The sequence below is a fragment of the Vidua chalybeata genome, chromosome 5, assembly GCF_026979565.1.
Source record: "Vidua chalybeata isolate OUT-0048 chromosome 5, bVidCha1 merged haplotype, whole genome shotgun sequence".
Taxonomy (NCBI): domain Eukaryota; kingdom Metazoa; phylum Chordata; class Aves; order Passeriformes; family Viduidae; genus Vidua; species Vidua chalybeata.
Window position 1 is genome coordinate 7428702 of NC_071534.1, and position 20606 is coordinate 7449307.

The 20606-nt window shown below is 46.4% G+C and overlaps 1 protein-coding gene across 4 annotated transcripts in view; it reads right to left on the reverse strand.

Moving 5' to 3' along the window:
• The window catches only part of ARHGEF5 (Rho guanine nucleotide exchange factor 5), a 33849-nt gene that overhangs the window by 2619 nt on the left and 10624 nt on the right, over nt 1–20606 (reverse strand). For 3 of the 4 annotated variants that reach the window (XM_053942768.1, XM_053942766.1, XM_053942765.1), the window contains exons 2-12: nt 8461–11998; nt 7007–7088; nt 6567–6631; nt 6019–6278; nt 5001–5161; nt 4017–4169; nt 3253–3382; nt 2237–2311; nt 1329–1418; nt 868–1022; nt 49–210 (exon numbers count right to left, since the gene is read on the reverse strand). In XM_053942768.1, the coding sequence (XP_053798743.1) occupies nt 49–210; nt 868–1022; nt 1329–1418; nt 2237–2311; nt 3253–3382; nt 4017–4169; nt 5001–5161; nt 6019–6278; nt 6567–6631; nt 7007–7088; nt 8461–11983 (4856 nt within the window). In that variant the 5' untranslated portion in view covers nt 11984–11998. Of the gene's footprint in view, nt 1–48; nt 211–725; nt 1023–1328; nt 1419–2236; nt 2312–3252; nt 3383–4016; nt 4170–5000; nt 5162–6018; nt 6279–6566; nt 6632–7006; nt 7089–8460; nt 11999–20606 lie in introns of those variants that run through there. The other variant, XR_008430939.1, reaches the window with a different exon arrangement.

Sequence of the window (20606 nt, forward strand, 5' to 3'; positions counted from 1 at the left end):
GTCTGGCCATGGTAACGGGATATACCAAAGGTAAACTTGAGCTCTTACTGTGTCTCTGTCCGAAACAAGAACTCCACTCTTTTTCCCTGGTTGTTCTGAAGCAGAAAGAGACGGAACAGATTCTTGTTGGCTCCGTGGAGTTTCATCTCGCACTTCTCCCCGCGCACGTATGAGAAAGCAGCGTGGTCAAACACAACAAAACGTCCACCCCTGGAGATCAAGAGGAGGAACAAAACAAGGTGTGAGTTTTAAGGTGATGAGGGTTACATAGTGAGTCATGTAGTCTGCAAGAAAGCAAAAAGCTTTTAATGAGTCTTTGTCTGCTTCAGACATCCTAAGCAGTGCTCTTGTCAGAAGTCTCAGAAGACCAGAGAAGAAAGGATTTAAAAATGAAAAGGGTAGAAATATTCTGTCCTGTCAGAATTTTGTTTGCTAGCTTACAGCTTAAAAACAATCCCACCACCCTCAAAACCCCAACACAACTAACTAACAGCTCTTGACAAGCCAGTGATTTGCACATTCACTAGTCCTTATACTGTGCTTTAGGAAGAAATTATTTACCAAGTAAAACTAGAATAAATGGTTATTGTTCAAGTGTTTCACATTGTAGAGATGCAAAGGCAGAAGAGAAGTGTTGTGCTAGGGACCACAAGGTATGTTTTTGTATTACAATATGTAATTAAGAGTTGGGACTATCAATTTCCACATACTTGCATGATACTCACATCAGGTCGGGACAGGAGAGTGACTTGACAAAGGCTGCCACTTGCTGGCAGGCAGAGGGAAAGGACTCTGTCATCAAAGCACAGACACCAAAAGAGACAGGTATTTTAGAAGGGGCAGCAAGAATTGTGTTGAAGCACTCACTCCTTGGGCCGAGACAGGAGCAGACAGTCATTGAAAAGGTGCAAGTAGATGGGCCGGGTCGTGACTTTCCATTTTGGACTCAGGTTGTTGAAGTCCAGTGCTGTCAATTCACCACACTTCACAAGTCGCCTCGACTGTGAGATGAGTGGGAATATCTGCAAGACAAAAATAAATATTTATGCACAAGAAAAAGGGTCCCTGTGAGTTTTGGATTTGCATTTCTGCCTTTCTCTTGAGGAACTGTGCCTTCAGTTCTCCAGCTGGAGAGGTGTAAGTCATGGCAGGCACCTTCATGAGAAGGCTGACATGAATGATTGGGCAAGGGAAGCACTGATGTTGAGCTGGCCTGTTCTGGCTCAACAGCTGTGTGTATATCTGAGAGGAGAACAAAAAGTGGCTTTGTGGGGAAAGACAAAAAATACATTAGGGTAGAGCAAGGCCCAGGAAATGGATGAGCTCACCTTACACTCAAATTCAATCTTCTGGCTGAGGTAGATCAGCTCTTCAGTGCTCTTCATGCGCTGGACATTCTCATTGCAATCCTTGATGAGCTGCAGAGGAAAACAGATGAGCAGTGAGGTGGGAGCAGAACTGCATGGTGGGATCAGTACTACTCCCAGGAGCCCCTCAGGTGTCAGCATAAGTGACAAATTCCTTAGGCATCCTCCTGCAAAAAAAGTATATATTACAATTAGAGAATATGCTGAGCTAGAAGGCACACACAAGGATCATTGAGTCCAACTCCTGGCCCTGCACAAATGCTCCAACAATCCCACCCTGTACCTGAGAGCATTGTCCAAATGCACCTGGAGCTCTGGCAGCCTTGGGGCCATGACCATTCCCTGGGGAGCCTGGGCAGTGCCCCAGCACCCTCTGGGGGAAGAACTTTTGCCTGATATCCAACCTAACCCTTCCCTGACACAGCTCCAGCCATTCTCCGGGTCCTGTCCCTGGTCACACAGAGCAGAGATCAGAGCTGCCCCTCCTCTTCCCCTTGTGAGGAAGCTGCAGAACTGCTGTGAGCTCTGGCCTCAGTCTCCTCTTCTCCAGCTGAACAGACCAAGTGACATCAGCCACTCCTTTTGTCTTCACCTCCAGGCCCTTCACCATCCTTGTGGCTCTCCTTTGGAAGGTCAAATCATCACTAGACAGAACAATCCACCTTTGGAAGCTGTACAAATTTTAGATAACCATTTGTCCCAGAAAACTTTAAACCTTTTCTCTATAATAAAACAGGGTAAGAGGAAGGGATGCAATAGAGTAATGCTATGGGGTTTTTTAAAGCAAGATTTTCTTGCAGGAGCAAGGGTGGGAGTTGATGACTAATTAGAGACAAAGGTAAGGCTGCAGAAAGGGTAGGCACCTTTACCTTTTCAAGTGCATCATAGGCCTGTGTTGCTTGCACTTCCTCCTCAGACTTGGGCCGAGTTCTTTTCAGGATATTCTGTGTGAGAAAAGATTATTTTCATGAGGCAAACAGGGAAAGGTGGACATTGCCACCACTGAAGAGTACAATAAATAATAACGCAGAAGTAGCTGATGACATGTGGAGACAAGAAAGCCAAAAAATTGAGATGCAGAATGTCACTTTTAAGTCATACTGACCATACTGTAAATCTAAATTGTATTAATTATCACATAGAAGTTACATGGCATAGGAAGCAACCACTAGTTAAACCACAAATGGATGTATGAACAGAAGAGAATTGTCCTTTTCTCCTATTAAAAAGAAGCTCAAATAATCAAAAAGAAGAATTTCATAGAAACAGCTCAAATTAATTCTTTAGGGACTGCCTGATTCCCTGTCTGGATGGCTCTTTATTAGTCAACTTTGCAGGCAAAGCATAGACACAGACTGTCTTCTAGAGGGCAGCCAAGGAACCCTTGCTTTGTTTTCCTAGCAGGAAGCCAGAAAGTTCAATAAAATGTAAATCAGCATGTTCTGAGAAGACTCCATAAATTCTTTACTGGGGTACAATTAAAGTAGTGTCACAACAAAGCCCTAAATGATTCACCAACAGCAATACCTCACACAGTGCCACATCCATCATTTCCTGAACACCTCCAGGGATGGGGACTGCATCATGCCCCCGGGCTGCCCCCAGCCCAATGCCTCCCAACTCATTCTGGGAAGAAATTCCTCCTGATGTTCAACCTGAACCTTCCCTAATACAGCTTGAGGCCATTTCCTCTTGTCCTGTCCCTGTTCCCTGGGAGCAGAGCCTGACCTCCCGCCGGCTGCACCATCCTGTCAGGGAGTTGTGGAGAGCCAGAAGGTCCCCCCTGAGCCTCCTTTTCTCAACTGAGCCCCTTTCCCAACTCCCTCAGCTGCTTCCAGACACAGCTTTAGGCAAACTTGAGGGAAGGCAGAATCACCACAGTTACCTGTAGGAGGAGCTTGAGTCGAGTGATGCGCTGGAAGGGGAGGATGAGGAAGGATTTAAGCGAGAGGCGCTGGCACACTGGATCACTTTCCAGTCTCTCCAGGACTTGCTGGAACCCTGCATTTCCATTTCTGTGTGAGTGACAAAGAAAAAAAAAGACATCCAGGTATCAGAGTAAATAAATAACCTTTGTAGTATCAGATTTCAGGGAATGCTGGAGTACTCCCAACAGTCAGGTTTTGTCCCTGGAGCAACAGGCGTCAAGAAACTGCATCGCTCTGCTGCTGAAGAGCAACTATGGGTTTCTAACAGCTACAGGATGGCAGTACAGCTGTTATTATCTCTCTCCTCTTTCCACAGGTCTCTGGAGTAAAAGCCAGAAGTAACATCTACATTTCAACTCCCTCTATCAGCAGTGCTCCTTTCATGGGGACAGTGGTGGTTTGCACTCTGGTTCTCAGTGACCAAGACTGAAAACCATTATCCAGGACGGTCATTTTTGCTCTCTTCAGTAGAGGGCAGACAGAGAACAGCCTACAACAAGATCAGATATTACATATTCTTTTCCTCTCCAATGCTATGGGAGAGAAGCCTGCAGGAGCTCTGTCCTGCCGTCCCAAATGACACTGAATTGAAGAAGGTTCTTCTGGGGGCGTAGCAAGAGCACTGCTCAACAGCCCATTCCTGCATATTCCCCATCGTTTGAAAGAGTCCATATCCATGGAAATAAGGAGAAGAAGGGTGCAGCAAATGAGAAAAACTTACAGGAGCCTCTGGAAGGTTTGTTCCTGATATGTCTGGTTTGTCACATATGGCAGATACACCCGGCGGAAGTCGGGGGCGTGTTTCAGAGCCACGTCACACACACGGAAGGTGAACATGTCCTCTTCAAATTTCTCCTCCAAGTCAAAGAGGAAACTGCAGCACATGGATGTGGTGCCAAAAAAGGAGAGGGAAATATCAGTGTCATTTAGTCTTCTAAAACCCTGACAGCCCACAGACAAGCAGAAGACAGCTCTTTCTTTCAATAGAGAGTGTAATATCTGGATAATGACAATATAGGGCTTGGTATCAGCAAGGAAAAAGCAGAGGCAAAAGACCTCTGTTCTTGAGAGGTCAGGCATGGTCAGGAAAGCTGAAAACTAAGACCTCACCAGAATAATCTTGCTGGTAGAAATGGAAAAGGTAGCAGCAAACCTTACCAGCTTAGTGACTTATGTAGTCAAGCCTTGCAGGAGGAAAAGCAGAACAGAATCCTACAACATACAGGATTCCTTGCATGTGGGGTCACGTCCACATTTCACGAATTACGCTCTATTGATTCACATTAGTTTCTGCCAAGTGATGGTTGTAACTTACTGCTTTCCCTTTTTTTCCCCCCACTTTTCATCGGGGCTCATGCAGCTGCTCCTTTTGTCTTGTATTTGGCAGAAGCTTGGGGTTTGGACTGGGGTCTAGTTAGTCAAGTTTAATTGTAGTTGAAAGCAGTAGCACAAGGCTACATAACCATTTGGATCCCCTGCAGTGTGCTCTGTGCACAACCGAGCCATAATATCTGGGATTTAACACCAGAATTCACGCTGCCCTGTCACCTTAAAAGGCAAATATTCCTTTCCAGGCATTGTTGGTGTGTCATCACTAGGTGCTGTATCTGCCTTGAACAGTGAACATGCAGAAGAGGAGTGAGAAACGTTCCTGATGGAAGCACCATGTGCCTGTTAGACCTGGAAGCAAAGGGCCACGTCTCACCTGGCGCTGACATCGCGCACATCGGAGAGGCGGGAGAAGAGCCACTGGCGCTCCTGGTTGGTGAGCATCGCCTGGAGCTCTGCTGAGCGCTGGAAGTGATCCACTGCCACGTTCAAACTGCGCAGGTAGGAAGCCTCAGATATTATCAGCTCAAACTTGGCCTTGGGAGAGAAAACAAGGAAGCACAGCATCAGTACACTGTGCAAGTCTGTGAGGAATCTTACAGAGAAGAGACAGGGCAAAGCAGGAAATCCTCCCAGCACATCTTGCAAGGATGTGTGTAATTACAGAAGAGAGGCTTTAGAAAGGAAGGGCAAGCATGCTATTATAGACTTTCTTTAAAAAACAGACTTGTGGTATGACTTAAAAATAGCTACTTGCTCTCATTTTACTTTTTACTTCCCCTCAACACCACTTTCACAAGCTCCCATAAACTCCACCATCCATACCACACACCTTTTCTCCTTCATCACGCTTCCCATGCCATCGTTTTCACCTCTTTCTCTGGGTCCTCCTGTCCACTTCTCAGATCCTCTCATTTTCTTTACCCAGTTTCTCTGTACCATTGTGCTGAACCCATACATCTCAGCTCTGCAGCTCACACAAGTCAATTTGCTAAACTCATATTCTACCACAGAAAATAGAATTTACTGTGGTTTTATTAGCATTTCTCACAAGCTTATGTATGGGAGAATGCTGCAAGTCTTCTACTTTTACACACCCTTTTGCATTGAGCATACTCAAAACTCCTTATCTTGTTCCCACTTTTCCTCATGTCCATTTTCTTGGAGTTATTTATAGTGCAGAGTACATTCTTCAATGCTGCTTTTCTCTAAAATTCAGCATTTCAGCATTGCTGTACTTCACACCCCATGCTGCTTTCAGGGGTAGAAATGACCTCTGCCTCAACCACCTGCATTCCCACATCACAGATTTTGCTCTCTGCTTTAACCCCTCTTCCAGAGACTCTTTCTTGACTACAAGATCACCCATTTACTGTGTCACATCTGCCCCTTACCTCTTGCAGCCTCTGGTCCTCACGGGACATGTTAAGCAGCATTCTGCTGCCCCGTATCACGGGGATGTCCTGCCAGAGGGATGCGTTAGATGAGACTGACAGACGTTGCAAATATGAGTCCTGGGGAGACAGTACTTTCCTCCGTAGCCTCGGGGAACTTGGGAAACTTGACTCTATATCCTCTGGATAATCCACTCTCTTCTGGCTTTGGATGGCCTTGTTCAGAGCCACATCACTGTACTCCTGATACAGCAATCTTGCTGTGGAGAAAGACACATATATTTATCTTTTCTATAGTAGCAACTCACCCTCTGCTTCAACCTGGAGAAAACTCTGCCCCGGACTGGGACAGTCAAATTCAGGCAAAGCTCACCAGCTGCCCGAGTGTACTGCAGGATTCCAGCTGCTTTCCCTGCTCTCTAACACTACACCCTCACAACCACCACGTGGCAGGAGTCCCTCTCCTTTTTGCTCACTGCAAGGATGAGAGATGCTGGCAGAGAGGGGACTGCCACAGCAACCCCTCCTGCCAGGCAGGAGGTACTTACAGGAGTTGATCAGTTTGGAGTGCCGGCGCTTGAAGTTCTCTGTTGTGTCTGCAGGTTTCTTCTCTCTGCCAGGGAATAAGGATTTCAAAACACAGAGTGAGCAAAGGGCACAGCACCAGAGATGGCTTGTCCAAACCTTAGAATCTGCTCTGCCACAACAGGGAGCTCTTCTTTTCCAACAAGCTCAAGCTCCACTTGTGTCAAGCTTTACTTGACACAAAGGGAAAAGTTTGACTTAATGGAAAGGCTGTCCTGAAGGCACAGAAAGACCTCTGTTGCAGTAGGGTCCTCCTCAAGAGAGCATAGACTGAAACACAGGCCTAGGGCATTTAATTAAAGTTTTCCACTCTTTATCATCATCTTTGATAACTCAGAAACAATGGAGGTGTCTGTGCTGCACAGGGATTGGGGCAAATTCTAAGGGTCTTTGAGAGACTCACCGCATTATAACTGTTTCTGAGCTGACTGGTGGTTCCCTGTGTGCCTTGTGAGCTTCTTCCTCTGAAGGAACAGAAGAAACCTCTGCATAGAAGACAATTGGAAAGTAAACACATCAGTCAATTTTTAGACTTAATCTACAATCCAGATGACACACAGATACCACTTACCTATACCCCACCTAAGTGGCAATCTTGAGCTGGAGTACAGGTGCCCCCATGGCATTTATTTCTGGGTCAGAAACATTCTAGTTTTAATAATCCTTGACACTACTTACACTTTACATGTGTTAGCCACATTTACTTTTCACACAAAGAAAAAGGTGACATTTTAGGCAGTGACAGTAACTCTTAAAGAGCTTCCCTCTCCAGTTATGCAAGCAAAGACATTGCCTGTGTGCCCTGTTTGGTGCTGTCCTTACACTTTCAGCTACTAGGGCCAGGCATCAGGAGATCAGTGGAGCCAAAGTGTAAAATTGGAGAAGTCCTTTTGGTTTGTGAGGGATTTAATCAAATAAGGTGTGAAGAAATTCCAAATCTGAAATAACTGGAAGCAGAAAAAGGAAGAAAGCCCAAAGACTGAGCTGCAGTTATGGATAAGGGGAAAGACAATACTATTGTCTTGAATATTTAAAATTTTGGAATCAAGAAATTACAAGTGAAACATATGAACAAATCTTGAGATTCAAGTTCTGCCAAACCTTTTTACTCCCTTCCATATCACATTCCTTTTCCTCTGTGCCAAAAATATCAGAGCATGTTTCAGAGCTTCAAAAATAGATTAAAGTAAGAACTAAAAAGAAGCAATTATTTAAAGTTCACATAAGATATAGTAAAGAACAGACATACATCCTGATAGCAAGTACTGCTGAATGAGCTGCATTACAGAAGATGCATGTTTTCCACTTGTGACATCAGTGATTTGACTTCTGTGCAAGCTGGGACCTTGGGTTTGACAAGTTTCCATTCTTATCTGAACTCTCAAATCTTGTGCTCACAGGAAAATCATCTTTTTTAGAAGGTCAAGTGGGAACCTAAAAGTGCCAGTTGCAAAATAAGGGGAGGCAGCAAATAAACAACTGATAAGAGATATGGGCTACTGAGGGTGTATGCATGGCTCTTCTTTACTGCCTCGGGGATCCATGAAGTAAGTTTATTGTTGCAGGTATTAGTGTGGAATGAGAAGACTGAGCCCCAGACTACATCCCTACTCAAGGGAACAAGCAGGATACAAGGGGCAGCAGAGAGGAAGGAGGGGACAGCTGGAAAGGGAAGCTTGGGGCAGGATAGGAGAGGGCTGTAGGGTTGGAGCAGGGAGTATCACCAGAAAGGCACAAGAGCCATGCTAAGCTCTCATGCCTCTCCATTACACTGTCTATTTAATTTAATCCTGCTTCTTGATAACTGTTCTAAGTTGGAGGGAGGAAGGAGGAAGGGAAATGGAAGAGAGGACTCACGCTGCAAGATGTCTGGTGGTACTGACATCCTCTTCAGGCCCTGACGGTGCCAGTCCTTGGTTTTTACTCGGCTTTTAATTGGGTTTTCTTGATTGGCTGCTGGGTCCTGCACAGCTACCCCAATAGTTTTTTTGTCTGGCCAACTTGATGATTTTTCCAAGGGTGCATGTTTGGCCCTTTCTGCCTTTGGCTGGTGTTCTCCTTCCAGCCTTTGCCTGACCCTCCTCTCACCTTCTGTTTTCTCTGTGACTGCCAGTGGAGCCTGGATGTTCTTTGTGTCCCCACCAAAGCTACCTGCGGGCTGCTCCCATCGCAGCTCCTCGTCCTGGCAGGTTGTTCTGGTGGTCGGTGGCGACGGAGGGCTGAGCTGGAGGAAGTGGATGGGATTGGTGAATGCAAGCATTGGAAGGAGCTGTGGAGAGTCTCTGCTTTTGGAGTCTGGGGATGTTATCAGGCCTTCCAACGAGGGCCAAGAAGGGTGGTCAGGTGAGGATTTTCCACTCTCTATATCCATGTGGGGATCTGCTGTTTCAGGGCTGGTGTCAGAGCAGCCAACCAACATTTCATTTCCAAGAGCCAAAAAACTTTTGGTCACCAAACTGACCCCTGAGTCATCAGAAGTCTCTGTATCATGGGGATCTGCGTCACCAAGATCCCACTCTCCACTCACTGGAACAAGGTCGTCTCTCTCTGCTAGACTTTCTCCATCAGAAGCAGAGGCCACGGAGTTGGCATCAGATGCAGAGGTGGCAGTTCGGAGAGGATGGCTTGGAGGAGGGTGAAAGGCTCTCAGCTTACCATCATCCATCCCACAGCTGAGGGGGGGCCTGGAGTGCGGTCTAGGAGCCAGCAGCTGGTAACCTTCAGGGGCTGGAGGTGGAACAACGTGATTTGCATGGAGTGCAGGGGCCTGAGCTTGACTGGGCCTTTGGACGTGGGAAGGAGGATGAGGAAGCTGTTTGGCATCAGACTCAGACACCAGAGGTAGGCTTGAGTGGGACACAGGGGACAGAGGTTGTCCTTGCTGGTTCACAGCAAGGACCGTATCATCTTCGGAGGGCCACGTTAGGGTGCTCAGCACACTGGAAATTCTGGATCCAGGCTCTTTTTGGTATAAACTGCAGTCAGGCTCATCAAATAAAGGCACTTGTGTTTTACGATCCACATTTGCTGCCGTTTCTTTTCCTTGTATAATGGCACTTTTTTGGGGATAACTTTGCTGAATTGTCTCAGGGTGGCTCAGGGGAGTGGAAGTCCTTCCTGGTGTTTGGGATGCTTCCAGAGGCCCTACAATACTAGCCACAGACCTCCTATCCCTAGGAAAGCTCCCTTGCAGAGGAAGGGAGCTCGTGTACATTACAGAGAAAGAAGATGGGCCACTAGGGTCCTCATGAAAGCCTTCCTCAGAAGTAAGGAGTTCATGGGAAGTCTTGGCCTCCCTTGCACCTGTCCTTACAACAGTTTCTGCTGGTGTTGGGTCCCACCCTTGTGCAGGAGCAGCTTGATTGGGTGGCTTCCCTGCAGAGTCTGGCAGCTCATTCAGGCTGGTGCCAGGACAGTGTTCAGGGGTCACAGAGGCTATTCTGGCACCCTCCTGCTCTGGAACAGACGCTGATACTGCTGAGGTGATCTCTGAGGGGGAAGCTGGAATGAGGTCCCAAAGCTCAGCTTTTCCTGTTATAGGATGAAGATCTATAAGATCAGGTGGCTCCAAGTGACTGGTAGCAGAGGAAGGGTGTGCTGAAACAAGGGCCTCTGGGTTCTCTGCGCTAAAAGGTGCTGTTACCCCTTCACAGAGTGATGCAGCATCTCTTTTATTAAACCTCTGGACAGCTTTTCCATGACCATCACTGTGCTCATTCTCCCTGCCCAGTTGTGTCTTATCATCCCAGTGAGCTTCTCCAATATCCTGACCACGGATGGAAAAGTGGCCAGAGTCCTCCAGGTCTTCTGCTTGGTCAGAGACATGGCACATGTGTGGAGTTTCCCCCCCTGGGTTCTGGTTTTTTGAGGACAGAGGGTCGACGGCAGGTGGCTGACATCCAGAACCTTCTTCTGTGACATGAGCTTTCAGCATAATGTCCTCACCAGGATGCTGATCCACAGAGACAGGTTCCCCAGGAGGAAATGCTGATCCTGTTTGCTCAGACAAAGAAGCATACTCCAAAACACATGCATCCAAATTATGCCTGGGAACAGAAGGTATCTCTGACCCAAAAGCTGATGACAGAGCCTCTAGTTTCAAGTCTTCCCCCAGTCTGAGCTCTTCCCTCTGCAGTTGCTCCTGCTCATTTTGTTCCTTGTTTTTCTGATCTTTGAGCTCCAAAGGTTTGCCTTCTTCTGGCAGATTCTGCTCTTTGCACTCTTCCTCCTCCTCTTCTTGCTGAAATTCAGATGCTGCCTCCTCCCAGGCTGGCTCCTTATGCTGTGAAGCATTCACTTCCTCTGTCCTTTTAGCAGTACTCTTTCCTTGGAAAGCACTCTCTGCTGAAGGGGCAGGTCTGCCCTCAGTTTCTCTGTGATCATCTTCTAGATTAAGGCATTTGGAAGCAGATGAGTTCTCTTCAGGAACCATTCCCTGGTCTTTGACCATGCTGGTATTCCTTGTTTCACCAGCTGAGGTGTTTCCCTCTTGTAGTGAACTCATTTGGCTGTCACATGTTAAGGTGGAAGAAAACTGATGGGAAGAGGAAGATTCTGTATTCTTTTCCAAACCCTGGGGTGCTCTTAAGCTTTCCTGAACATCTTCAGAAGTGTAAGGTTTAGCTGTGTCTTCTACTGCTCCCTCTGAGGTAGGCTGCTCATCAGGTGCTGGTGCCAACTTTTTGGTGCTTTGCTCCTGCTCTGCACCAGCATCGACCTCCTGCAAAGAATCCTTGGAGATGTTATCCAGAAAGGGTTCAGCCTTATAATGCCCTTCTGAAACTGTTTTACACACCAAAAAGCACTTAGGTGTCTCTCTCTGAGAGGAAATGGCATCAGCCAAAGGGGATTTTGTTTGCTGAGGGTCTGAGCCATGAAAAGCCAGTTCTGCCCGGCACTGAGGAAACTCAGTGCTGAGCTTCACAGCCTGCAGGACGGGGCTGCCAGGGGCTGGCTCATCCTGGACTCTGCTGTGAGAGGAAGGGTCCTGGTTGCTTTCCAGGTCAACCAGTTCCAATTGCTTAAGTTTCAGAGAATAATCCAGTCCACCCTCCTCTAAAAGCATTTCTCCTTCCAGTTCTGAGAGTCCCTTTTGAGGCTCTGTATCCCCTTGGCCTTGTTCCAGTCCTGCTGGCACTTTTTGCATAGGGTTAGAGGGTCTGCCCAGCATCTCTGCTGCTTTCCCTGGAGCAGCAAGGCAGTCCTTGGGCGTGTTGAGCTCTGCTCCCTTTGCAGAGTTAGATGGGCTGGTGCTCATTTCAGCTGCTGTGTGAGTGGCATGATGCTCTCCTTCCACAGCTGAAGAATCCCAGGCTTCCCCAGGGATGCTGCTGGCTCCTGGGGGAGTGGTACCTCCTTCGCTGGTTTCTTCAGACTCCATCAGTGACACATCCTGCTGAAGAAAAATGTATTTTTCTGTTACTACTTCACAAGGATACGATGGATCTAATTCACTGCTTCTACTGCAGGTGAAAAAAACAAAAAACAAAACCAACAGCACATACATAGTGGGTGATAAGAGCTGGGAAACAAACACAAAGACTGAGAACAGGCAAACACCACATTTAAGCTTGAAGTATGAGAGTAACACCAAAATAACCCCACTGGTGTCTTTTTAGTTTCATATGCAAATGCAGAAAGTGACTTTGGTCGAAGAGCAGAGCTGCTGAGCTCTCTGCAATGGCCACAGGGCAACTTATGGAAAGTGGTGTCCATAGCTGGTTTTCTCAGACCCAAAAGGGGGTACCAGAAGGCATCCAGAGAACAAGAAAAATTTCAAAAATCTCCATTGATTTTCATGGGGCAAGGTGGGCAAATACTCCTGGCCTCTTCTAGCTGAGTTTAAAAAGTTCTCTCTGATTTTTCTCTGTTCTTTGGCTCTCTCTGCGGATCTCTACGTAGGTCTGGAACTCATTGCAAAATGATCACAGAAATTAATTAACAAAACATAGGAACATAAGAATTTGATTAACAGGTAACTAGGACATGACACAAGACACAAGCTATTTGAAGGCTGTAAACCACATGGGTTGAGAGGAATAGCTCTGGTATGTGTGGACTAATCTACAGACTATAAAGAGAAACTACGTCATCATTTAGTCTACTCTTTTAGGGAGGGAGAAAGGAAAAAAAAAACATCTCATGATTGTTGGACAGTTTCCCAAAGGATATAGTGGAATTTCCCATCCACTATTGCATTTGAAGTTCAGACATGACAAAGCACTAGGGAATGACAAAGCACTAGCACATTTGGGGTATGTCTGTTCAAAGGACAGAAGAATCTGATTGACCACTTTTATCTCTTTGTCTTCTACCATGACCCACAATCCCTACCTGGAAAAAAACTGAGAAAGAGGCAAACTGTTGTGGCTCCCTCTCTTTTCTTCTATGGTGACTTCCTTGTGCTAGAGTGGCTCTGTAGTCACAAGTAGCAGCCTGTGATCCCACACAGAAAGTAAAAGCAGTAAGGGCATAATTACATCTGAACTAATTGTCCCAGTTAGCTCCATGGCCAGGGCACGCCTGGCCTGAAAGCTGGTTTAGCTTCTGTTTTCCCTTGCGTCAAGTGAAACAAAACACCTGCTCTGAAGGCAAGGAGCGCATGATCTGGAGTTAGAACTGAAGCATTTATACACCTTCATAACAGAATTGTATTGTCATCACAGAATGGTTTGGGTTGGAGGGGGCATTAAAGATCACCCAGATCCAAGGCCCTGCCATGGGTAGGGGCACCTTCCACTATCCAAGGTTGTTTAGAGCTCCTGAGCAAAACGTGGCCTTGAACATTTCCAGGGATGGGGCAGCCACAGGTTCTCTGGGCAACCTGTACCAGTGCTGTATACCCTCATATTAAAGGATTTCTTCCCAATATCAAATCTAAATCTCTCCTCTTTTGGTTTAAAACATATCCCCCTTGTCCTATGACTACCTGCCCATATAAAAAGTAGCTCTCCCTATTTCTATACACCCCTTTTAAGTACTGGAAGGCTGAAATGAGGTCCCTGGAGTCTTCCCTTTTCCAGGCTGAACAACCTCAATTCTAAAAAAAATTCAGAAAGTAATTGAGTTAGTTAATTGATTTTAACTCATCAGCTAACTACTTCCTGTGTATGTTTTCTCATGTAATCTTTAATTTTTGTTTATAGTGAAAAGACAGTCTTTCTTGCAAAACCAGGCCAAAACCAGGGGTTTTCAGCAATTTGGATTTTCCCTCCCAAGCACTGAGTAGTTGTAATAGCTGTAATTTTAACAACCAGTTTGTTTCAAAGAGGTAGGTGCATTCAGGGAGTTCCCACGGAGTTTCCAGCTGCTGTCAGCTGCTACTAAACTACCTGGATGCTGCTAAACTGTCTTTTCAAAGGTTCCACATCAGATCGCTCTTGTGCTACACTGCTCTTGGCTCTCCTGGCTACCCCACCTGAGTCTACTCAGCTCCAGGCCTAGAAAAGTACTACTTCTCACACCTAATACAGACAGTCTTCAAAAACAGGCTCCCCAAGAGCAGAGAGACTGTTTAGGGAGACATAAGCTGCTGGTTAAGGAAGATTTACTATTACTAAAGGTAGGATGGCTCATAAAGATCTGAATAGTAAAGTGCTCAAATGCAAGCCCACACTTTGTCAGGGGAAGAACGCTTGCTCACTGTGCTGTTTCACAGATGTACACAGCCCTCAATTTCCTCTTATTAAGCTCAAAATGCCAGTTTCTACCTCCATGGCACTGTTGCAAGGGATTTGGACAGGTGAAAGGACGAGTTTAAAACTGCATTTGGAGCAGTTCCATGATGATACTGGGAGGCAGGGTAGAGGGAGGTGCACAGCACATCAACACTGGAAGTTGCCAAGTGAGATTTGTCTCATCATATTACTGCCAGGTGTTTTGCACACCTCAGGGAGAGCAAGAGAGGAGCTTTGAGAAGTGAGGCAGGAGAAGGAGCAGGCAAACTTTCCGCAGAGACAGGAGGGGAGGACTTATGCATCTTGCCAGGGAAACTGTTAACCTCCAGGTTGAAGGCTGGGTGCACCATAGTAGAAGACACATGTCTGCAATAAGGATTTCATTGAGATGGAAAGGGAAATAATAAAACAAGACTGACAGCACCTGTAGTCTTTGCATGCAGAGCAGCTATGTACAAGAGCCCAGCAATTACCAGAAGAGAATGTCTGTGGAGCACTGTCATGTTAAACTCCCAGTGCAGGTCTGCTCCATCAGAGGTGGGCCCAGGAGACCCCCAAGAGCTCAGCTACCCAAGGCAAACTTTCAATTAGCATTTTCAGCAGGGCCAATAATATGACAGAGCAGCAGCACACAGGCCCTATCTAGCCTCTGCCAGTAGGCAGGATATATGAACTCTCAAAGAGAATTCACTGTTTCCCCTTTTGGGGCTTACTGATCTTTCACATCTCTCACTGGATCAGATGATCAGCCGGCTGTCACTCCCTCACATGCTCTGTCTTTGAAACAAGGTAAACCGATGTTCCCTGTCGAGCTAAAGGCACGAAGGCTCTTCTCTAGAGAGGACCTAGAAACACCCGACTTCAGCTGCCATGCACTCAGCTTTTAGGTGATTCTGGGTGCACAGAACCCCTCCAAGCTGGAACAGTGAGAGGGAGCAGCTGGGCACATGCCAGCACGAAAACAGAGGGGCAATGCTTGGTCCTGCCGCAGCCACAGGCACAATATCTGAGAGGAGAAGGGTGAAGGAGGTGGCCTGGTGAGCAACAAAAGGACAGCAGTGAAAGCATGAGGGCACAATCCATCCACAGCTTTCCCAGAATACAAAAGGCAATGTGAATGTCGTACTTCCTTCCAGTGTGGGTTAATTCACCTGGACGGAGATGACAAACACTTCTGGTTTTAAATAGAAAGTACCTCACCTTCCCTCCCCCCCCTCCTCCAACAAAGAAGAAAGGAGCAATAACAAGTACTATCAAGCACAGACAAGCCCTTCAGCTAGCCAGGAAGCAAGGCTACACACAAGTGCAGCCCTGAGATCCTCCTCCTCCCAACGCGGGGAGAGACGGAGCTTTCTGGCCGCCGCCTCGGCCCTCCCCGCGCGGTGCCGGGTGCCGCCCTCGGCCCCGCTCCCCGTCCTGCTCCCCTGCCGCGGGCCTTGGGGCAGCCCACACGCCCGGGCTGCTGCGAACGCGCTCCCGGCAGAGAAACTCCTGCCCTGCGACGCGGGGATGGAGCTGCTCCGGCCCAGCTGCAGCCCTGAGCTTCTGGCAGCGAGAGGAGAAAGGCGTTCACAGCAACGTTTGAGCGGCACGGGCGAGGACACCCTTCTTCCTCATTGAAACAAAGGGTTTCCCAAGTAGTCCCTAGTTTGGGTTTATCCTTGCTGGTGCAGCCACAATCTGGTGTAGAAATGCGAAAGCTGGCTTTAAGGACTTCAGCTCAGGCAGGAAAGAGTTTCGTGTTTGGCTCTAACAAGCCGCCCAAAAAACAACAAGGCTGCCCTGAACCTTTTCCTGCTATCTCAGCTTGGTTTAATCAGCTTGGTCACACAGTTCAGGTACACTTTACAAGGAGCTGAAAGAGGGGAAATTTAGGTTAGATATTAGGAAGGAATTCTTCCCTGTAAGAGTGGTGAGGCTCTGGAACAGGTTGCCCAGAGATGTGGCTGCCCCATCCCTGGCAGTGTTCCAGGCCAGGTTGGATGGGGCTCTGAGCAACCTGGGATAGTGGAAGGTGTCCCTGCCCACAGCAGATGGTTATCTTTAAGGTCACTTCCAACTCCTTATCATTCTATGATTTGAATCAGCTCAGAGCCAGCACTTCTCCTTACAAAATCCAGAGCTCCATGTGCAGTACAGCACCATCTCTCCCAGGAAGCCACACATTGGACTTCAGTTTGGTGAGACACCCAGGAAACTGAACACAAAGCCTGCCCTGCCACAAGCCTCAATTTTTATATTTTCCTCAGCTAGTCCTGCCATGCTTAGGCTGGTTTCCTACATGTCCACGTGAGAGATTCCCACTACCCATATTCCCCTGCAAAGAAACAGTCACCAATTTTCACACACCATCCTGGGCTGCTCTATCGCTGTACAACCCATCAAGGGAGGTGAAGGAGACGGGTCAAAACTCTTGAGCTCAGGAAGAGATAACACAGGGTGCTAGAGATAAGAAGGAAGGAGGGAAATAATGTAATGTGGAGTCAGCTTTGAGGGCATGGAGGAAAAGATTTAGATGGAAAAGCAAGGTGATCTAAAAAAGCAAAATAATGTAGAGCCTACTGCTGTGCTACACAGTACTGGTAATGTTCTGGGAACCAGGAGCTGCCTCAGGTGTCTTAGGCAGGGGAGAACAAAACACAGCTGCCATTAGCACCTGACCTCCTGGAAAATGCATCTGAGCTGCTACTGAAGCTTGAGAAACAAAAGTGAGACCTCCCAGTCACACCAGTGTAGAGTGTTTGCCCAAGTTTTAACACACCCAGTTGCAGCTTTCACTTGTCATAGGCACGCTCAAGATACACTGAGACTATTAATTATCTAATGACTCACTAACTGAGGGGAAAAAAAGAACAGGATACTTTTCCATACTTTTCTTACATTGGTTGCTATTTAAGTAGATTATAATACTTAATGCTAACAAAAAAAAAGTGTCAGAGAAACATAATTTTGGGTTGAACACAATTTCATCTTGGAAATTGCTACTGAACATTTGGCAAACAGCAAGTCATGAATGTGGCTTGGATTGTACATTGCACTTCCCAGAGATGCAATAAAAGTGATTCATTCTTAAGATAAAATGGGGTCACCTGTAAAGCAAAAAAAAAACCAGCTCACTCTAAGCAGAGGTTAAGTTTATATTCATAAAAATAATGGGTAAGCCTTTATATTCTGCAGTTTTCTAATACGAAAATAAACAAGAATAGTGTGTGATTCTCACTGCTAGAGCTCAGTAGAAAGATAATTGACACTGCTTGGTGAACAGCAGAATTCCCACAGACGAAGTAATGTATTGAGTCACTGCAAGTTGCTCTGTGCAGCTCTCTCCACAAACTCTGGGGATGGAGACACAAGTGACAGAAACATGGGGAGCACAGAAGAAGGCAAGAACTTCCCAAATTACTTTCCCCATGACATTTTATGCAGAGGTGGCTGCTAGCAGCATGCTGTACACATTCCTAGATGGCATGTCTGCCATGAACCCCAGGAGTTCCCAGTTCCTCTTTGAGCAGGATGATTCAGGACCTTCATGGGACAGAATTTCCAATAAGAGGCAGAAATCTCAGAGTCTCTCACTACGCTATGGATGCATGAGCCAGAATCCCACACTGCTGGTTTTGAGTCTCAGATTAAAGAAGGCTCATGTTTGCACCAAACCATTCTGACAGATGCAAATGCCCTTAAGACATCAAAGGATCTGGAAACACACTTGAAAGCTTGGCCTTGCGCAGCCTGCGCAGTGGGGTCATTTGTGTTACCTGTACCCGTTCTGAGCACAGTCAAGCTACAGACAGATAAGGATGAACAATATTCAGCAAATTGAACTGGGACAAACTGTCCTGCCCTGCAGAGAGGCCCTCCAAAGTTATCCTGTCTGATGCAAACAGGTAATAGAACCTCCTTCACAGCCAGACCAAGTTCCATCTGGAAAATTGTCAGATTTCTGGTAGCTGTCAGAGCCTCACAGAAGATAAAGCTGGAACATTTTAGCAATGTGGGATGACTGACAAGCTAAACACCAATATATATATATACCCAGCCATAAATATACTGGCAAAATCCTGCTTTTGTATCAATAGGTAAAGCACACCCTATACAACTAAAAAAAATGCTAAAATACCCATAAAACTGCACTTTCCAGGGTAGTGATAGCACAGTGTTATCAGCCATAACAACAGCAGAAAACTGTCATTGTCTGGCTTCAATATTGTACCATCAATTGGAAAGAACAATAAAAAAAATGTTGTATTCAGAATCCCATGAGATAGCAACCACAACAACAAAATCACACATTTATCCTTGTGTTGTGCCCTCAGAATGCATGTTTTCAGCCTCAGCTCCTCATATCAGTTTTAATTACCTTATGACTCCAGCAATGAGATTTATTTTAAAAAGTTATGAGATTTGTATCACAATCAAATCACAAAAATACTTGGCAATACCGTAGCAGTGATGGAGCTTTGTACTGAAAATTGTAGCTAAAGAAAAAAAAAAAAAATCCATCCAAAAGGGATGTAGGGATGTATGTGGGAAAAACAGGTTTTGGTACAACCCTCCCCTAACCCAGCTTTTCAGGGAACAAATCATTTTTTCCTTGGAAATTTAATTGGTGTCTTTAGATTGAAGAAGCTACCACGAGACAAGTTTGGTATTGGAAGCAAAAAGTATTAGTTATAAATGAAATGTTATAAGAAATGTAAATGTGGGAAACCACCAGCAAGGACCCCTTCCCTCTCCCTCGTGGAAAAATAGCTTCACACACCCAAAGCCACAGGAATTGTGTGGGTGCTGAATAGGAAGGTACTAATGCGAACACACGGAAAACTTGTTGTTCCTCACAGTCTAGGGCTTGTATGGCCAACTGGCACAGGTTTATTGTGCACATCACAACATTTTCTGTTTCTCATACAGTCCCACTTCCTAGAATCATGTGGTTATGTGAGAGCTTTGGCTTACAATTAAGAAAAAATGGATGTATGGCCTTTACTGGGCATGGAAAAGGCCAGAAAAACTAAGTATGACTCAACAATTAAATCTCGCTGTCTGGGTTCATCTTAATTTCTTAATCCTAAACCTTAATTTGTAAATAAGGAGAGGAAGGGCAACTCCCCATTCCCTCTCTGCCTGATCCCTGTTGTTCAAAGACTGGGACTCATGACAATGCCGAATATTTAGGCCTGATGCAGTGAGTTACATGAGCTACCAGAAGCTAAAAAAAAAGGCAGTGAAATACACTGTGATATAACTGGGTTAACAAAGATTGATAATCAAATTTGTCAGGCCAAATTTAGGTATTTGCAGATATCCTGCAAAGCTCATTTGTTTATATTCCAGTCCTTAAAAAAAAAAAAAAAAAAAGGAAAAAAGCAAAAGGAGAGTTTCTTCAATGCCTTCCACTGCTGACTGTACAAAACTATCCCACACCACTTGGATCTCAAGACCTGACATGGAACCCTGAAAATCCAGAACAGACCAATTTACTATGCATCCAGGTTGCTGCCAACATCTCCCTCGTGCCAGTGCACACGTGACCATGTATGAGCCATCCCAGGGAGCTGTTGAGCCAAAAAAAAACAACAACCCAGGAGCAGAGTGATGTGAGCAGCCATAAAGGTATGACACAGGAGAAAAGGTAAGTAAGTAAAGGCAAATCTGACAGCCTCCTGCAGTAGTTGTATATGGAATCAGAGAATGGTTTGGGTAGGAAAGGTCTTTAAAGCCCATCTCATTCCCACCCCCTGCCATGGGCAGGGACACCTTCCACTATCCCAGGTTGCTCAGAGCCCCATCCAACTTGGCCTGGAACACTGCCAGGGATGGGGCAGCCACAACTTCTCTGGGCAGCCTGTGCCAGGGCATCACCACCTTCACAAGGAAGAATTTCTTCCTGATATCCCATCTAAACCTACTTTTGAAGCCATTCCCCCTTGTCCTGTCACTCCAGGCCCTTGTCAAGAGTGTCTCTCCATCTTTCCTGTGGGTTCCCTTCAGGTACTGGAAGGCCACAATGAGGTCACACCAAAGCCTTCTCTTCTCCAGGCTGAACAATCCCAGTTCCCTCAGCATGTCCTCATAGCAGAAGTCCTCAATCTATAAGGTCCATGTCCTGCATGTGCTGGGACCCCAGAGCAGCTGTACAAGCTGCACAAGAGGACAAGAACACAGGGCTGGGCAGCAAAGGAGGAGCAGGAAAGCAGAAACCTGGACTTAGCCCTACGTTCTGGTGAAACCACACCCAGGATCCACAGGCCTGTCCCTGCCTCTCCAGCGTAGGTGTCTCTCCAGGTGTGACTGCCAGGCACTCCGCACACAGAGCCAGGTGCTCCC